The following is a 19,857-nucleotide window of genomic DNA, read 5'->3' on the forward strand; positions in this document are numbered from 1 at the left end:
GGGTAGACTGGATACTACCACTGCCAATTGGGAGACAGCAGTGGCAGCTCAGATATATGGCTAGAGCAAGATATCTGAATCTTGCCACCTAGCTAGATGTTGTACCACCTCCCTCCTTTATAACAGTGTCCGGGCAGGATCCTTCAGGTCAATGGATGAATCTCCATGTCAGGTCCCACCTGGGGTTGATTAATGATGGTTATTGGGCTCTATTAGCCTTGGACATGTTTATCTGATTGCGTTGCTCCCTTCCCAGAGAAGTGATGACACAACCACTCCAGGAAGGTACTTGAATTGCTTCATCTATATTTCTAGCAAAGAAGGAATATTAGGAAATGGGAGGAGGAATTGGGAAACCCTAAACTAATGTTGATAATAGTAAACCCTCAGAGCTGTAGGCAAGTGAGTGATTCTGGCTTAATCTAGCTCCTCTGGCTCAGCCTGGCCACAGCCAAACTAGAGCAAGCAAGGTGCTGTTTGTTGTTTTTCAGCTTCTTCTTCTTGCCAGATGTTGTTATGCCTTTACAGCCTTCAGGTACCACCCCTATCCACCCACTTCTTCTTCTCCTGCCCACTTCATGGATCCCTCCCAGGCCCCGGGAGACCTAGATAACTAAAGATGTTTGAATTCCTAAATATCTAGCAGACAGTAGAATAAGAAGATTGATGGTCTGGGTACAGGTTGGCAATGTTAATCAGGTACAAGACAGGAGTTCTTGCAAGGTTGAACCAAGCAAGTCACAAATCCCAATAGACCAGGGTCCACAGATCTCAGGTCCAAGGGAAATGAAAGGAAACAAAAACCAGGGATGCCAGGGTATTTAAAACCCCCTGGCCAACCGCTTTCTCTCCTGTCCTCATGACCTCTGGGAACATTCTGATGGCCAATGGTCATCACCTGTCAATCAACAGTGAGACTCTCTGCTCCCAGAGTTTCAATATAACACTAGGCATGCACAGCTTCTGCATATGTGCAACTCTTTTTTGGGAAATCCATCTTATACCCTTCTCTAACACAAAGCCAAGGTACTCTACTTTTGGCAAAACCCACTGTAGCTTGGCCCTGGAGTTGTCCCCTTTTGCATAGCTCTTGTAACAGATACTTGCTGTCCCTCTGACATACTCAAGCATTTGGTGACAATAGCAAAAGGTCATCAACATAATGCACTAATTTACTCTCAGTGAATATGATTGATTCGAGGTCTCTTTGCAGGATCTGGCAAAAGATATTTGCACTTTCTGGGAACCCTTGTGGAATTCGATTACAACATATTGTTTATCTTCCCAGAAAAATGCAAACATCTTCTGACTGGGCTCATGCAGGGGTACGGTAAAATATGCACAGCACAGGTCCACAACTGTGAACCAGGCTGCACTACTTGGAATTTCAGCAATGATATTTGCTGGGCTAGGTACCACTGCATGTCCCTTCTTAATAAAATTGTTTACTGCTCTCAGATCCTGCACAAAACGCCATTGTGTTTTGTCATTTGGATCTTTCTTCAGCTTTTTAATGGGCATAATAGGTGTATTGTACTCAGACATAGTATAGACCAAAATGCCTTGTTCCAGGAGACTTTGGATTATGGGCCTGATACCCTCTGTGGCCTCTTTGCTTGAGTGCCCTCTTTCACCTCAACTTTAAGAGGTGTGGCAGATTTTAAAATTTCCACATCAGTTGAATGCTTAGCCCAAACTGCCTCTGGGATAACTTTCAGTATTTCAAAGATACTCCCCCTATGTTGTTCCTCATCACCCTCCACTTGCCCCAGGAATAGCAAGGGATGGTGCTTGAATGACTGTTTGGGTAAGTGTGAGAATATTTCGACTGACTTATCACACCGGATAGTGGAACCTAATTTACAGAGAATATCCCTCCCCAAAACGTTGGATGGGCATCCAGATATCAACAAAAAGGAATGATCTAAGGTCATTGGGCCTATTTTCACCATCTTAGATCTTAGCTTGGGCACAAACTCCATTTTCCCAGTGGCTCCTTTTACTCTCACAGACCCCATTAGTGCACAATTTTCTGGTGCAGATGTTAACACAGACTGGGTTGTTCTGGTGTCAATAAGAGCAGGATAGATATGATTTCCTATCATCATCATAACCAAGGGTTCTCTGTCTTTAGCTGTCTGATCAATGGGTAAAAAAATTGATTCTATCTCAATTTCCCTCAAATCCCATTGATCTTGTCTTAGGACTTCTGTCTGTGCTGGCTCAAGATTCTGTGAGTGTAATAATGGTAAGTCTCCTTCAAAAGTGGCATTTTGGACTGCCTGTGCCTTAACTGGCATCCCTGGATCATTCATGGGCCCATCAGTGTCAAGGTGTATCTCAGTTTTCCCAGATCATGAGTAAGGTAGAGTGTCCTCTTCACTGAACATGCTTTGCTTGACTTGTGCAAAGTTAGATTCAGGAAAGGTATTTCTCTGCATTAAAGGAAATTCTTCAGAATTGGGAATGTGTTTTTGGTTCATGACTACATCCCAACCCTGTGAGTCTATGCCCTCTTCTTGTATCTGACCCCTAGACTCTATGTCAGTAATAGGAAACTTAACTGCAGGTGTACTTTGCATAGGAAACAAAGTCAGTATCGTAAATTCTTTCTCTGTTCCTATTGGTGTCATTTTGTTTCTCTCTTGGCTACTGACACTTATGGAATTGAATTCTTTTAAATGCATTAACTTGGAATCTACTCCAAAGGGAACTCTGGAGTATCACAGGCTTGAAAGTCTGCTACATCTGTATGCACCTGACCCTGAAGTAGGATTGATATGAATTCCCTAGCTTCAGGACCCAGCTTTAAAATTCCTTTAGTATTGTAGCAACTAGATTTTCTACTTTCCTTTCCAGCTTCCCCAGTTGGTGATAGAGAAGAGGTTGTGCCTATGTCTGAGAAATTAGCACTTTCCTTCTCAATGGTCTGCAGGAGTCCATCTCCCTTGTTGACACTGTCTGTTTCTAAGAGATCCCCATTAGAACACCTGTCTAAAACCATTGCCCTTGTTGTTTGGCTTTGCTATACTACAGATTGATGTGAATGATTCACAGTCTTACTACAGAATGATGCTTCTTTCCCAGTACAGTGAGAATCAATGAATGCTATTTTCTTCAAGCTTGAATCAAGAACTTGTGCAGATGTGCCTGGTTCCCTTTCAGCGTTCCCCACCTTGCTGTTTTCCGTCCCATAAATTCTCTCCTTTATTTCTATTATATCCTCCTCCATCTGCAACTCCTCCTCAGTCATTTCTTTATAACTTTGTGTTACATTCACCGACCCATGATTTTAATTTCTTCTGCACCCATTTTGTCTTTCCCACATTCCTCTGCTACATCACTGTCACTGCCCTTATCTGTCCTTACAACAACTAATGCGGCTTTCTCGTTTCATAAGCTGGTACAAGGTCTCACACCTTGGGACACGTATTCCTCCATTTTTGATAAACTAGGGGAATTACTAAATTTAGCACAGTTATGGTCACAACATCTGGCCTTTACTTTGTCACTGTATCTGTTGTTATTGTCCCTGTTGTTGCTACTATTATTGCTGTTGTTGTTATATCTAAAATTATAGTAGGTGTTTCGCCTGTTGTTGTTATTGTTGTTATTACTTCTATTCCCTAAATTTATCTGAGATTTAAATCTACATTTATGAACAATATGTCCAAGTTTTGAACACAAGAAGAAGCACTTGACAGAGTTGTTAGTATTGCTAGAAGATTGCCTAGGCCTGTTCTGGCTCCTCGGATTGCTGGACTTCAGAGCCATATTCTTGATCTCCTCTATCTCCTTGGCCTTTTGAGCTTTCTTTAGTTGTCTCTTCAGCTCTGCAATCTCCCTGTCTTTTTCAGAGGCCTTTGATTGCTTAGGCTCACTATCTGTAAACTCATGTAAGTATGCAGCAGTCTTTCTTAGTTCTTCAATGGGCATGGTCTCCCATTGTGGTCAATGCAACTTGAAATAAGCCTGGATATGGTTCAGGCTGCCCTTTACAAACTGCCTCCTGACATGCTGGATGTTATCCTCAGCTGTCATATTCCTGAAACCTAGGATAGTTTTGCCTGCCTCTAAGAGCCTGTCCAGGTAAAGGCTTGGGTGTTCTTCTTTTGCCTGCCTTAATTTTTCAAAGCACCCCCATGCATTTGATTGTCTTGCATGGAGGCTCATTGCTTCTGCTAAATCCTCCCTACACCTTTTGAGATAAGCCATGTTTGCATGTGAGGAGAGTTCCAAGTCCTGGTGTAATTCTGGCAATGAGGCAAAATTGGGGTTGCTTCTTGTCTCAGCTATAAACTTTGCCTTCTCACTAGGGGTGTATAATTCTGATAGGAGCAATTCCACATCCTCAAATGTTGGGTTGTAAAGTCTCATGGCCCATTTATATTCTTTTATAGATTTATGGAGATTTGTATAGAACTGAGGAAATCTCCATTTCAAGATCTCCAAATCACCCCCTGAGAAAGGTTTGTAGCCTTTAACATGTATAATGCCCGAGTCAGGTTGTACCACTGTCCTATCAGTAATGGGAAAGATAGTTACAGGAGCTGCTTCAGCCCCTGCAATCTCCATAGCTTGTTGTTTAACATCACCCCCCTTATTTGGTGTGACTGCATTCTCAATAATCTCTAGCTGCATGATTGTCTTTGCATCTAGATCCTTTCCCTCCCTGATCTGCTTGTTTATCTCAATTAAGGTCTTCGTGTGCTCTACTAATTGCTCCAAAACTGGGTTTGCTATTTCTGTTCTCCCAAAGGTAAATGCCAAAATTTTCCTCAATATCATCAGGGTCCCATAGAAAGTTGTAGCCATGGCTATCCCTGATGGTACATATGTCAAAGCATCACCCATTGATATAGTGAACCACATGTAAGTATCATATATTTCTATCATTTGCTTGAAAAATTTGGGAACTGTTATCAGCCAAAAGGTAGCACAAGCCTGCCAAATCCAATATATTAGCAACCAAGAGCACCCCAGTGTGACAATGGCCCAGTTAATGAAGCTGGCCATACTAATCACTTCCCACTCAGGTTATGAAATAAAAATCCTAGGCTGGCTGGCCAAATCTGTTATGTTGATCTTAACAGAGATATTTGGGGAAGCTGAAGAGATGAAGAACCAAGATGGTTCTTGCCCTAGATGGCCTCCAAAGCAATCCCCAAACCAGGAACAGCAAGCAGCATGACCTGCTCATTTCAACCCCCCAGAATTAACTGTTTAACCACTTTTAAACTGTTCCCTCACCCAGAGTTCTCTGGGGGGGGTCCCCTGGAATTCTGGGTGAGGCTTGACCCTGTATCTTGCAGGAATTCCACCCTGCCATTTTTCATGTTGCAGTATTTGTATTCCTTATGAAGGAGGAGATGCAGGAAAATAGACAAAGGAGGAAGTATCAGAAAGGGTGATTCAAAAAATAAAATGGGGGAAGGGTTTGGGTTTTTTCATGGTTTTTTGGTTTTATTTATTATGAAAGGAAGAGGAAGTTTAAGAGAGTTTCCAGAAAATGGCAGCAGGATACAATAAAGTCTCAGAAAGTGACATCCTCCAGATTAACAACAGAGACACTCATGAAGAACCAGCTACCACATGGACTGCCTCCTTTAGGAGCACCATCAGCTTGCCCTGCCTCTAGGCTTCATACCCACTGCATGAGCCAGAGATTCTCTAGAGCCTCTGGAACCACTGTAATTGGGGACACCAATCAGTGCCTTCTTTTGAATTCTAATGATGAAATTTGCAGTGAGAAGTAAATGGGTAGAAACTTAAAGAAAGTTTTAGTCTTTTGGTTTGAAAGTGAAGGGTTGGGATGGAAGAGGGGCAGCAGCAAGGTAGTTTGAGAGTCATGCCTATAAATAGGAGGTCCAGAGATCATATTTAGCTTCAGACACTTCATTTTTGTGTGGCCCTGTGTGAATCATTTAGCCCCATTGTAAGACACTTACAGCTCTTCTACCTTAGAACTAGTATTGAGATGGAAAGTAAGAGTTTTTAAAAATAAAGTAAAACTTTTGGAATTTGGAAAGAGGTTTGAGAGTTGTTCTGATTTTGTTGAGATTAGAAAGATATGAGGAACATTATGTAGTTGTTCTTTATGATATGGAAAATGTAGAAATATATTTAGGTATAGAATTATTTGTTGAAATTGTAAAGGGTGTACATATGTATATCTGATATGTATACATTGTGTATACATACATGTATATATGTATATCATACATATATTATGTATATGTTGTATGTATGTATCATGTGTATATATGTGTATAAATGTAAATTCTGTGAATACTTTAATATAATTGAGTTGCAAACATTCAAGTGTAATTTGCATAAGGGAGTTCAATGTTTTTTTGTAATTTTGATGTAACGTCTTATGCAATGTTGTGTTAAAATGTATTTTCAAAATGGTTTGCATTTATTAGTTGGAAGGATATTTCTGTATTAGAATAGGAGTTATGTTTGATGTTTGTTTTGACTTTGTATTGATATTTCATATTTGCTGTTGATTTTGTTGGAAATTTTGCATTGTTACTTGTTTTATGTTTTCAACTATGTAAATGTTCAATGTATTTATCCTTTTACCTTTCCTTGTTGAAATCCCTAGTGTAGGGTAGAGTAGGATAGTGTTAGATAGAATAGAGTTAGTGTAGGTTGTTTCTTATTTTGGGTTAGAATTTTAGTTTAGTTTGTAGTGCACAAATACCAAAATTTTGGTAATTTTGGCTTTGTGCAAAGGGGGAAACTGTTGTGAGGAAGATAAGATTAGTTATTGATTAGGTATTAAGATGTATTTAGCAGGAAGGAGCTGGAGCTGGGAATTCCAGGATGGAATGAGGGAGCAAGAAGAAGTGACTTGGGCTCTGGGAAGGACTCCATTGGGGGGTTAACACAAACTGTGGTTAGCCCTGGGAGCACTCAGAGTAAAAGGACATCCTGAATCCTGATTTTCCCCTGGGATCTTGTGTGGTGGTGGCATCTAGCAAAGAGTCAAGATCAACAGTCCTGTGCCAAGGAAGAGGAGGAGTTTGGGATCTGGTGGACAGAGTCTTGAGCACACCTTCTCAACTTGGTACCTGAGACCACCTTGGCTCTTGGCATCCAGAGATCATCAGTGGATTGCAGTGAGAATCCCAAAGCCACAAAGCCCCTAGCTGTACTCAAGCCTGGAAGGTTCCAGGTCTGAGGCAGTCACCCAGAGACTCCACTGCTCCTTGGGCCCTGTCAGTTTAGATTACTAAGTTAGTATAGAAATGTCTTTACTTTCCCTGTGGGTTATGTCATTAGATTTAAGGTTTTAGAGTAGATATCCCTATCCCACCTTTTAGTTATTCATAATTAACCCCAGTTATATCCTGTTACCTTCCTTGTCTGTTGAATTCAAGGCCTCTGGCCAGAGTGACAGTTGGCTAACTGTCATTTGTCAGTTAGGAGCAGCTTAGAAGTTCAGGTCTTCATGTCCAGGTTTAGTCTCTCATAAATCCCAGTATGTGTTCCCACAAACCACTTAGTTTATTTATAATATCCTTGGTGACCCCATTACCCTTACTTATATTTTCTACAATACTAAATTGTAATGGAAAAGATACCTAGTATTTTGTATTTCAATAACATGCTTAATAGCTGCAAAAGTAAATTTTGTTAAAGACAATTGGATTAAAATGACTTTATAATGACATTGGTCTTGAAAGAAGTAAGTATAAATGCCAAAAAGTGATATTAATGGTTGATTTATATGTAAAATAATCTGGAAATGCATTTAACTGAAACGATGTCATCTGACTAGTAATGTTTTGTTACACATTTTAGATATATGCTACTGGGTACATTATTTGGGTGTTTTATTTTTTCCTCACATTGTGAATTCTGGGAAATGATAGCATCAGATATATTGTTAACTGAAAAATGATGGCCAAAGAGTTATTTCATTAGAAAAACAATTCTTTTAATCTGGATGCTGTTACATGAAATGAGCCATTAAGGGATGTGGTAGAATTTTTGAAAACTACTAAACATTTAATTGGGCAATTGGGGCTTTATAGTGAATAATCATATAATTTTTGTTTGAGGAAAAAATTGCAAAGACCGCTGAAGTTGTCCATGACTGTGATGTCGTTGGGACTTTCTACTCAGGCCAGGTCATACAATCCTATCAACCCTGCAAACATCTTGTTGTACAATGCTAAAATACTGAAGTCTGCCAAACTAAGACAACTTCCAAGCAGAGTGCAGAGGGGCATACAAGATTGCTTAGAGTAAAGAGGGAGTTTTATCTGAGACTTTTTGACCATTGCTTATGAAAAGTATCAAATTTAATGTTAATAGTTCAATAATACTTAGTAAATTCTAGTAAATAGTATAGGTTGAAATTACATTCTTGAAGTTATAACTTCCATGCACACTATTTATTAACATTATTTAGCTTTTATTTACATTACCTATCAATGAGCAGGTACAACCTAGTACAAAAGATCTTAGATTAAAAGATTTCATTTTTGCATCAAATTTTAGGCTTGTGATGGTTGGCATTTTCTGGGATTTTGAGTGAACTATCATGTATTCCCTTATATATGAATCTCTAGAACATTATTGTTCTTCAGTTAAAAATGAAGGACAAATGAGATGTTTTTATTATGTATACATTGTGAGCTATAATTGTACCATGAAAAAATAGCAATAATTTCCTGGGTACAAACTATTATTAATGAAATTGTGATATGGATGTAAGATCACCTGGGCCTGTAATTTGACATCATTAGGAATTTTGGTTGCAGGTGTAATTGTTTGAAATGTCATTAAGTCAATAGCTCACCATTCAAAGAATATCATGTGCTGCTCAAAGGTGAGTGTGGTCTGAGAACTGCTTTTTAATTTCATGTAATCAAGAGTATCTGTTTTATTTCCCATAATCCTCGCTATCTCTTGTTTGATCAAAAATTCTACCCTTATCCATAGATAAGATAGGTATGTTTTACATCTCTTCTAACTTTCTGTTGATATCACTTTATCTTGAAGTCATTTTATCCATTTTGGCTTTCAACAATTTTATGTCAAATGCTGAGTTCTTACCCCCAAACTTTAGACCATTGAGTTTACCAAATATTAAGTTACTATAGTCATTTACTCCTATGTATCATGTACTTGATCTATTCCAGGGATCCACTACTTTTATTTCTTAGCCATGACTAGAATATTTTGATGATTAGCACTTTATAACATACATTAACATATACGGTTGCTCAAAATCAGAAGGGAAACAACAAACTGGGAAAAAATCTTTATAACAAAAAACTCTGACAGAGGTCTAATTGCTCAAATATACAAGGAGTTAAATTAATTGCATAAAAAATTAAGCCATTCCTCAATCGATAAATGGGCAAGGGACATGAATAGGCAATTTTCAGATAAAGAAATCAAAACTATCAATAAGCATATGAGAAAGTGTTCTAAATCTCTAATAATTAGAGAAATGCAAATCAAAAAAATTCTGAGGTACCACCTCACACCTAGCAGATTGGTTAAAATGACAGCAGGGAAGAATAATGAATGCTGGAGTGGATGTGGCAATATTGGGTCATTAATGCACTGCTGGTGGATCTGTGAACTGATCCAACCATTCTGGATGGCAATTTGGAACTATGCCCAAAGAACTCTAAAAGACTGCCTGCCCTTCAAGCCAGCCATTGCATTGCTGGGATTGTACCCCAAAGAGATCATAAAGAGACTTGTATGAAAATATTAATAGCCATGTTTTTTGTGGTGGCAAAAAAGTGGAAAATGAGGGTATTCCCTTCAATTAGGGAATGGCTTAACAAATTATGGTATATGCCAGTAATGGAATACTATTGCACTCAAAGTAATAATAAACTGGAGGAATTCCATGTGAACTAGAAAGACCTCCAGGAATTGATGCAGAGCAAAAGTAGCAGAGCCAGAAGAACATTATACACAGAGACCAATACACTGTGGTAAAATAGAATGTAATGGACTTCTGTACTAGCAGCAATGCAATGACCCAGGACAATTCTGAGGGATTTATGGAAAAGAACACTACCCACATTCAGAGGAAGAACTGCAGGAGTGGAAAAACAGAAAAAAAACAACTGCTTGAATACACGGGTTGATGCGGACATGATTGGGGATATAGACCCAAAAGGACCACACCAATGCAACTATCAATAATAATGAAATAAGTCTTGATCAATGACACATGTTAAAACCAGTGGAAATGTGCATTGGATATGGGGGAGGAGGTCGGGGGGTGAAAGGGAAAGTAAGAACATGTATCATGTAACCAGGGAAAATTTTTTCTAAAAGAATAAAATATTTATATCTTAAAAAATAAAATAAAATAAAATAAAATATATGGTTGCTACACTGGGGGAAGATAAGTGGTGCCTTGGATAGATCCCTTAAGCTTGAAGTCAGGAAGGTTAATCTTTCTGAGTTCAAATCTAGCCTCGGACTAGCTATGTAACCCAGGAAAAAAATCACTTATCCATGTTTGCCTCAATTTCCTGTCTGTAACATGGGCTAAAAATGACAAAACACTAATATCTTCACCCAAAAACCCAAATGAGCTAACAAAGTGTTAGACATAACTGAAATGACTGAAAAGAAATTTAACATGTAATCCTAGCCAGAAACAAATGATGTGGGAAAAGATGCTCTTCCTCAACATCCAAAGGGTACCAGGGAAGTGGTAATACATAAAGAAATGAAAGCTATATGCAACAAGTAAAAGACTACACTACAAGCTAATGGCAACAGAGCTGAAAGTCTGAGATTTCCACAAGATTGGCAAGCAATTTTTGTGAATTTTGCTTCAATGAACCAACCATTCTCTCAACTGTCCATGAACAATGAAGTAAATCAACAGAAAAGTGACAGCCAAGAAGCAAGATGACAGCCGGAAAGACTCAAATGCAATCTTTGGAAGGCACTTTACTGTTCTATCAATGGCAGAAATTGGAGTTAGTCAGGAGTGTATGGTATAAGGCTGTTACTGGATTCATTCATGGGTCCAGCAAGCAGTTGGTGCTGCTCAGGCATATCTTTCTGTGACCATGAAATGTCTACATGATTATTTTGGACAAGTGAATCAAGAAAGAAGTCTAATGCAGTTAAGGAATGGGTTTTCTGTTGGCAATGCATTCTCATATATAATCAAGAAATGTGAGATGCTCCAAAATCCACGAAGAAAACTGCCACCAATTCATGCTGCTTACTTGGGGAATATAAATAACAACAAACCTTTGCAACCTGTCTTCACTGACTTGCAATCTCTAGGAAGAGATGATAAGAGCATAAGTCTTTTATCAGTGGTGAGGGGACACTTTTTTAGGCGTGATTAGTTATACCAAAGTATTGTAAGAGAAATTTTATTCAGTGTATCTACTTCCTGCCAAGATCTCTTCAGTTCAATGAAGAGACCAAGTTCTGTCTCTGGAACAATGCCATCTGTCATAATATTGAATCTTGGTTGGCAAAGGGTATACAACTTTGTGTGGACTGATTATTACATGAATTAACCATAATCATTAGCTGAAAGTCACCTCTCAGTGTACCAATTGCTTGTTGGATTCACGAGGGATCCAGTAATAATCTTACACCATACACTCCTGCCTAGCTCCAATTTTCTGCCACTGACAAATAGATTTATTGTTTCATTTAATTTTATTCTCTTGATATTAACAATAATCAATAAACATATTAAGAAAAATCATTTTTCATTAGTTAAATTTCAGTTTTTCATTCATTTAAAGCACTTGATTAAAATTATATAATAAACCAGTAAAACATCATTTTACATTATAACAACTCTTATGGCACTATAATTAAATATTAAAACATTGAATATATTATTAATTAATTAATGAAACTGATAACAAAAGATGTGCAGCATACAACGATTTGTACTATCTTGGCTATGTGAAAGATCATGACTCATGATACCTGACTTTGATGTTAGAAGTGGATGATTCTTCTTCTCTAGTCCAGCAATATTTTGATTAAAGTCTTTTAACAATATAATTCGGGGGAAGCTGGGTAGCTCAGTGGATTGAGAGCCAGGCCTAGAGACAGGAGGTCCTAGATTCAAATCTGACCACAGAAACTTCCTTGCTGGGTGACCCTGGGCAAGTCACTTGACCCCCATTGCCCACCCTTACCACTCTTCTGCCTTGGAACCAATACACAGTATTGACTACAAGATGGAAGGTAAGGGTTTAATTTTTTTAAAAAAGAATGTAATTCAAATTTTATATCAAGAAAAGAGTTAAATCCAAACATTTAGTAAAAAAGCTAGGTCAATCTTTATCTTCTAATCTTTTCTTCGGAAATGACCAAAAAAGAGCCCTTTTATGCATATGGTGTCCTTGCCATCTCCTCACAAACTCTTCATAAAGTTACTTTTTTTACACTGATATATATAATGCATCACTTACATCAGTCCTATTGAGAGACAAATTTCAAAAAACCTCTTCTGTCTTCTCCAGATATTGCTTATCTGTGCTTGGAGAATGCAAGTAAAACCTAAAATATCTCCCTTACTTCATATGTAAATGCAACTCATAGACATGTTTCAAGTCAGTACAAACTGCTTTTCTCAACATCCCATTTGATTCTAAGACAAACACAATTTCTAGAGTGAGACTATTTCAGGAATAGATGCTCAAAATAATCCTAAGATAGTGAAACTAAACTTCATAGTAAAAGGAGCATCAGGACAGGCCACATTTAAAGTAAATGTCAAGTGTTTTTTTTTTCTTAATCCTTAACTTCTGTGTATTGGCTCCTTGGTGGAAGGTGGTAAGGGTGGGCAATAGGGGTCAAGTGACTTGCCTAGGGTCACACAGCTGGGAAGTGTCTGAGGCTGGATTTGAACCTAGGACCTCCCGCCTCTAGTCCTGATTCTCAATCCACTGAGCAACCCACCTGCCCCATCAAGTATTTTTTCAAACTTTAAAGTTCTATGAAAATGCTAGGTATAATGATGATGACCATTATCATTGATGTCCCTTTTATGTTCTAAGCCCCACAATTCTTTGATCCTATTGGGTACTGACCTATTCTCTTCAGGTTCTTTAAAAAAGAGTGTGCCCTCTGTCTTCCAACTGATGATAAGCAGAAGAGTAGTAAGGCCTAGGCATTTTGGATCAACTGACTTGTCCAGTATCACACAGCTATGAAGTGTCTGTCATATTTGAACTCAGTTCCTCCCAACTCCAGCTCTGGCACTCTATCCTCTATGCTATGTAGCTATTCATTCTCATCATCTTCTTAAAGCTATCTGCTTATAAGTAGGGAAGTAGAATGCTGAGCAGTGGAAGACTTAAGGAAAAGAGTCTTGGGATCTTTTCTTTCCCCAGAGTGAATAAAAGAAATGGAGAATCTGAGAATCACAGCTGATGAGTACAAAGGGGCTGATAGCTGGGAAACATGCAGCCAAGAGAGCTGATGTGGGTATCAACCACTGCAAATGCCTATGAAACTGAAAGAGATAAACTGACAAAATGGAATTGGCTAAGGTGAATGAGACATAGGTGCTCACAAACACCAAGATGGTATAGGTGGCTCTTATCTCAGGGGACCTTTTTGACAAAAGGCCTGATCTGTGAATATGCCGAACTTGGTGGTGGTGTCTTTGCAGGAGAAGCACCAGGGAGCCACTGACCATCACCATAAATCCCACATACAGGAAATCAGGAATACAGTAAAGAATTGCAAATAGTGAGACTTTGAAAGAGGCTGGAATAAAATGTGAACAGAATCCCATATGCCATATCCTTGTGTCATTACTGCTTCCTATAAAGTTCTTCATATTCACATGCACAAAGACATTTATCAGTATGTGTAGGATCCAGCAGGAAAGGCACAAAGGTTTAATGAGTTTTGAGGCAAAGGCTTTTGGGTCTGACACTACAGAAAAAGTAGAGGGACTGATGGTGATAATCTGAAAGCCACTCAGAAGACAGGTGAGGCTGAGGGAAAGACTACGGGCCACTCTGTGAACAAAAATGATAAATTTACACCAAATGTGATCCAGGGAAATCTTCAGCCCCAAGCCGACCATTGTCTGAGGGACTCCCTTGGAAATAAGCATTATGGAGTTGGCCAAGGCCAAGTGGAAAAAAATGGAGTCTATGGGCCTCAGCTTGTAACCAAATAGGAAAATAAAGATATAATGACAAAGAAGGAAGAAGTTTCCCAGCATACCAGCTCCTGTCTGGATGAAGGAAGCAATACCTAGAACTAAGTCGAGAAAAATAATTTTTTCACTGGCTGTAGTAGAACTGTTTGTTCTCATAGCTGGAGAGAGAAAAAAAAGAAAGAAGGTAACGTTTCCAACATTTTTGGAGAACATTTAGTATTTATTTATTTATTTTTAATTTTTTCCATGTTTCCATGATTCATTTTCCCCTCCCAGAGCTGACAAGCAATTCCACTGGGTTGTACAAATGTTATCACTTGATATCTATTTCCATAATATTCATTTTTGCTATAGAGCAATCTTTTAAATCCAAAACCCCAAGAGCATTTATTATTGAGAATGAGTCAGATTTGTGATGGTCAACCTGACTTGTGCTTCCTGAGTTTTCCTTTGGTAATGAGCATAGGGTAGACACTTAAATAATGGAAAGCAATATAGATGAAGCATTACAATTTCACCAGGCCATCAGGAGGCTTTTTCAGTCACTGAGAGTGACCAAAGGGCTGGGAAAATAAACACTCAATTTTAATCCAGAAAGTTCAGAAGAGAAAGACAGTTAATACAATCCACTATTGAAATAGGCTAAAAATAAACAAAAAGAAAAATGAAAATGAGAGATCTGAATAGATTATTAAAGAAACCTCATCTAATACATATTATTTAAATAAATTTAAATAAACATTCAAGAATTATACTTATTAAACTTGTGCTAAGATAGATTTAGAAAAGGAGGAAAATATAATCTACAGTTAAGATTAAACTACAAAATATAATAGTGCTAAGGATAATAGAATTAACTTCATATTGAAACTTTTTAAATGTACTACACAGATTAATAAAAGAGGAATAATAAAAATCAGATTACATCAGATATCAACAAATATCACATATGAAAAGCACTAGAAATTTGTGAACATGGAAAATTGAATGAAATTTGTCACTCTAAAAACCTATGTTACTAAGAAATTTAATGATGAGTAGTATGCTTTTAAATATTAAATAAACAAAATAGTATACCCACAGAATATAGGACAGAGAAAAATAAACAAGCCCATAATAGAAATTAAATTTCAAATGTGATCAATGTATATTTTATATTTCATTAAAAAATGAAATTCAAATGATCAAATTTGAAATTAGAAAGGGATGACTAGAGTAAATTAAAAGGAAAGTTATCTCAAAAATTCCATGAAATTTGATCATTTAAATAAGTTTAAAAATTTTAGAGATTCAAAAATACCAAAATTTACATGATAAGAAGTAGGAGGCATAAACTGGCTGATCATCTGAATTAATGAGATTCTTAGATTAATTTACATATTGAAACCAATAGCATTCAAAAAAGTAACAGGCTACTTGATAAAATCATATTACAATTTTTATTAAAAACAACAGAAAACTGTGTGACCCTGGGCAAGTCACTTAACCCCCATTGCCTAGCCCTGTAACAAATAAAATTAATATAGAAGGATACATATAGAGATATTAGGGTTTATTAATAAAAAAACAATGGAAAAGAAAATAGAGGAAAAATGGAACCTTAAAGATAGTATTTGCTTTAAGAAGCCTAAAAAAGTATAAGATATCAATGTGTATTAAAACAATATCCATGGCAGTGTGGTGCCATGAATAGAGTGACTACCTAAAAATCAGGAACTGACAATTCAAGTTTGACTTCTTAAATATAGTGGATTTGTGACCCTAGATAAGTCACTTACCTTCTAACCTTCCCAGTCACCTCTCTTAGATGAACAGGTCCAGAAAAGGTACTGATTTGGGGTAATAAGGCAAGTTCTTCAACAGAAGTTATTTTGTCAAAGAAAGTTCAAATAGAAACAAATACTCCTTCCTCTTCCTACCTCTACTTTATTATTACTATCATTATTATGGTTGGTGATATTTTTATTGTTGCTATTATTCATATTAATTTTTAAAAACAAGAAAAATGAGTGATTTAAAAATAGAACTGGAAAGACTGGATGTGGACCTATTGATTCATCATTCTAAGGCAAGGGGGAATGTAAAGAGGAAGAAAACAGATGCATTAAATTACAATGGTATTAGAGGAATCAGTGGAGGAGTCTAGTCTATCTTTGATATAGACTAGTTTCATCTTCCTCTCTATGTGACCTCATAGGAGTTCCACTCATCCCATCAAATCAGTAGAGGAAATTTGCTTTCTCCTATTAAGGAGGTGACTACATGTAGAAAGAGCACTATACTTAGAGCCAAGAAAAGAGAACCTCACATTCCTATTGTGTGACATGTTACTACTGCTATAAAATGAAGAAGTGATTTTAGGTTTAATTTTAGGATTTTATTAGATTTTATATTATATCGTGTAATATCAAGAAATAAAAGAATGGGGTGAGGGATAGGGAAGGAATTTTTGAAAGGGGAAGTAGAATAAGAAGTAGGAGGAAAGGGGGGAAAACATGAGCTAGGTATACTTAGAAAGGTGGGCTGATTTATAATTATGAACTCATGGGGAGAGGATAATGGAGGTGTTCTAAGAAGGCACAGGAACTGGAGAGGTAGTGGACAGAAGAAAAAGGATATGTTTGAAGGGATAATGCAAAAGGAGAGGAAAAGAAAGACAAATTGTGAGGAAAAATAGAATGCAGTGAAATACACCATTAGTAATTCTAATAAAACAAAAATAGATAGCAGAATGAATCAAAAATGAAACCTCAACAATATGCTGTTTACAAGAAACACATTTAAAAACAAGAGACATCCATAGAATAACAAAAAGTTTAGAGCAGAATATAAAATATTTCAACTGATACAAAAAAGTAACAATCATAATCTATGACAAAGTTAAAGCTAAAATAGATATAATCAAAATTGGTAAACAGGGATACTATATTATATTAAAAGTTAACACAGATAGTAACATATTACTACTATTAAACCTCTATGAGCTAAATGGTATAGCATCCACATTTTTAAAGGAAAGCTAAATGAGTTACAGATAGAAAATGATAAGAAAATAATAATAGTGGGGGATATCAATTTCTCCCTCTCAGAACCAGATAAATCTAACTAGAAATAAATAAGAAAGAAGTCAAAGAGATAAATTGAATCTTAAATAAGGTAATATGATAGTAATCTCAAGTGAAATGAATGGGAATAGAAAGGAATATACCTTCTTCTCAGTGGTATATGATACCTTTTCCAAAGTGGAGCATATATTAGGACACAAAAATATTATGGTCAAAGTTAAAAAAGCAAAAATATTAAATGTATCATTTTCAGACCATAAGGCAATAAAATTTCATATAAATGACCATGGAAACATGAAGAAAAATCAATTAGAGTCTAAATAACTAAATCTTAAAGAATGAATGGATTAAGGAAAAAGTCATTGAAACAATAAATAATTACATTAAAGAAAGTGATAATGATGAGACAACATACCCAAACTCATGAGATTCAGAAAAAAAAACAATCATTAGAGGAAAATGTATAATTCTAAATGCTTAGATTAGTAAGATAAAAAAAAACAGATCAATGAATTGGGAATATAATTTTTAAAAACTAGAAAATGAATTTAAAATTCTCCAAAACAACAAACTAGAAATCTCAGAAATTAAAGTTGAGAGCAATAAAACTGAGTGTAAGAAAAACACTTAATAAATAAATAAATGTTGAAGTTGGTTTTATGAAAAAAATCAACAAAATAGATAAATCATTGGTTAATATGATTTAAAAAGAGAGAAAAGGAAACAAAATCACTAGCATTAAAGATTTAAAGGGTGAATAGAATATGAATAAAGATGAAATTAAAATAATTGTTAGGAGTTATTTTGCTCAATTATAAGCTAAGAAATTTAACAATATGAGTGAAATGGAAGAATACTTACAAAAATACAACTGACTAGACTATCAAAGGAAGAGACAGAGTATCTAAATAAAACTATTTTAGAAAAAGAAATTGAACAGAACATAAATGAACTTCCTGAAAAAAGCATCAGGACGGGATGGATTCAAAATATGAATTCTAACAAACATTTCAAGATCAATTAGATACAATATTAAACAATTCTTTTGAAATAATCAATAAAAAAGAAATGTTATCAAATTTCTTTTATGAAAAAATATGTACTGATACCTAAACAAGGAAGAGCAAAATCAGAGAAATAAAATAATAGACCAATTTCATTAATGAAAATTGATGGGGGAAAAATATTAGCTATGAGACCACAAGGCATCACAAAGATTACACATTGAGGCTAAATAGAATTTATACCAGGAATGCAGGGATGTTTTAATATATTGCAACTATTAATATAATTTATCATATTAAAAACAAAAGTAAGACGAATCATGAGGTTATATTAATAGATGTAGAAAAAGCTTTTGACAAAATGTAATAATCATTCCTACTAAAAACATTGGAAAGTAGAGTATATACTATAGCATATACATAAAAAATAGTGTTTCTTAAAATGATATGAAATATCTACTTAAAACCACCCACAAGTATAATTTCTAATAAGGATAAACTAAAACCCTTCCCTATGAGATCAAGAGTGAAACAAGATGCCTGTTGTCACCACTATTATTTAGCATTGTCTTAGAAATGTTAGCAGTAGCAATGAGAACAAGAAAAATTGAAATAATCAGAATGGGAAAGGAGTAATAATTTTTTTTTGAGAATGATATAATGTTACACATAAAAAATCCTAGAGATTCAAATAAAAAGTTTATTGAAACTATCAGTTGTTTTAGTAAAGTAGTAGAATATAAAATAAGCCCACATAAATCATCAACATTTTTGCATATTAACAAGAAAGTCCTGAAAAAAGAGATAGAATGAGATATTTGATTTCTTAAAATTTATTTTTAATTTTATTTTATTTTTAACTCTTATCTTCTGTCTTAGAATCAATACTGTGTATTGGTTCCAAGGCAGAAGAACAATGAAGGCTGGGCAATGGAAGTTAAGTGACTTGCCCAGGGTCACATAGCCAGGAAGTGTCTGAGGTCACATTTGAATCCAGGTCCTCCTGACTCTAGGCTTGGTTCTCAGTCCACTGAGCTACCCAGCTGCCCCCTGAGATATTTAAATTTTAAATAACCATGAATTAAAAAAGAAACACAAATAGAATAAAATACCTTGGTGTATACTTACCAAAAGAAACCAAGGAACTGCATGGATATAACTATAAAACAAATTTTATACAAACAAAGCTAGATCTAAATAATTGGAGAAATATCAGTTGTTCATAGATGGCCAGAGCCAATATAATTAACATAAGAATCCTTCCTAAACTAGTCTAGTTATTCAATGCCATCCCAATCAAATCATCCAAAAGATGAAATTATTGAACTAGAAAAATAATAACAAAATTATTTTGGAAAAACAAGATTAAGAATTACAAAATAATTATGGAGAACATGTAAAGGAAAAAAGTTTAATATTTTAAACCATATTATAAAGCAGTTATCAAAACTATCTGGTACTGACTGAGGAACTGGAACAGAATAGACAACACAATCAACATTAAAATAAATTTGTATTTGACAAAAATATAGACCTAGGCTAATGGGATTCAAAAATCACAATTTGCTAAAAATTACTAGAATACCTGGAAAGTAGTTTGGCAGAAACTAGTTATAGACATATCTTACACCATTCC

At 35.9% G+C, this 19,857-nt stretch overlaps 2 protein-coding genes across 2 annotated transcripts in view; both read right to left on the bottom strand.

Annotated features, from left to right (window-relative positions):
- LOC123240770 (zinc finger protein 91-like) overlaps nt 1-19,857 on the bottom strand; it is a 730,881-nt gene that overhangs the window by 609,544 nt on the left and 101,480 nt on the right. The gene's annotated exons all lie outside the window — the stretch shown is intronic.
- On the bottom strand, nt 13,334-14,308 carry LOC123239896 (vomeronasal type-1 receptor 1-like). Its single transcript, XM_044667219.1, has one exon. It carries the CDS (start codon nt 14,306-14,308, stop codon nt 13,334-13,336), a length of 975 nt encoding a protein of 324 aa, XP_044523154.1.

The sequence above is a fragment of the Gracilinanus agilis genome, chromosome 3, assembly GCF_016433145.1.
Source record: "Gracilinanus agilis isolate LMUSP501 chromosome 3, AgileGrace, whole genome shotgun sequence".
In the NCBI taxonomy this organism is placed as follows: domain Eukaryota; kingdom Metazoa; phylum Chordata; class Mammalia; order Didelphimorphia; family Didelphidae; genus Gracilinanus; species Gracilinanus agilis.

Excerpts from the sequence above, each read along its gene's own strand:
- LOC123239896 (XM_044667219.1), bottom strand. The coding sequence starts at position 14,308 with ATGAGAACAAACAGTTCTACTACAGCCAGTGAAAAAATTATTTTTCTC.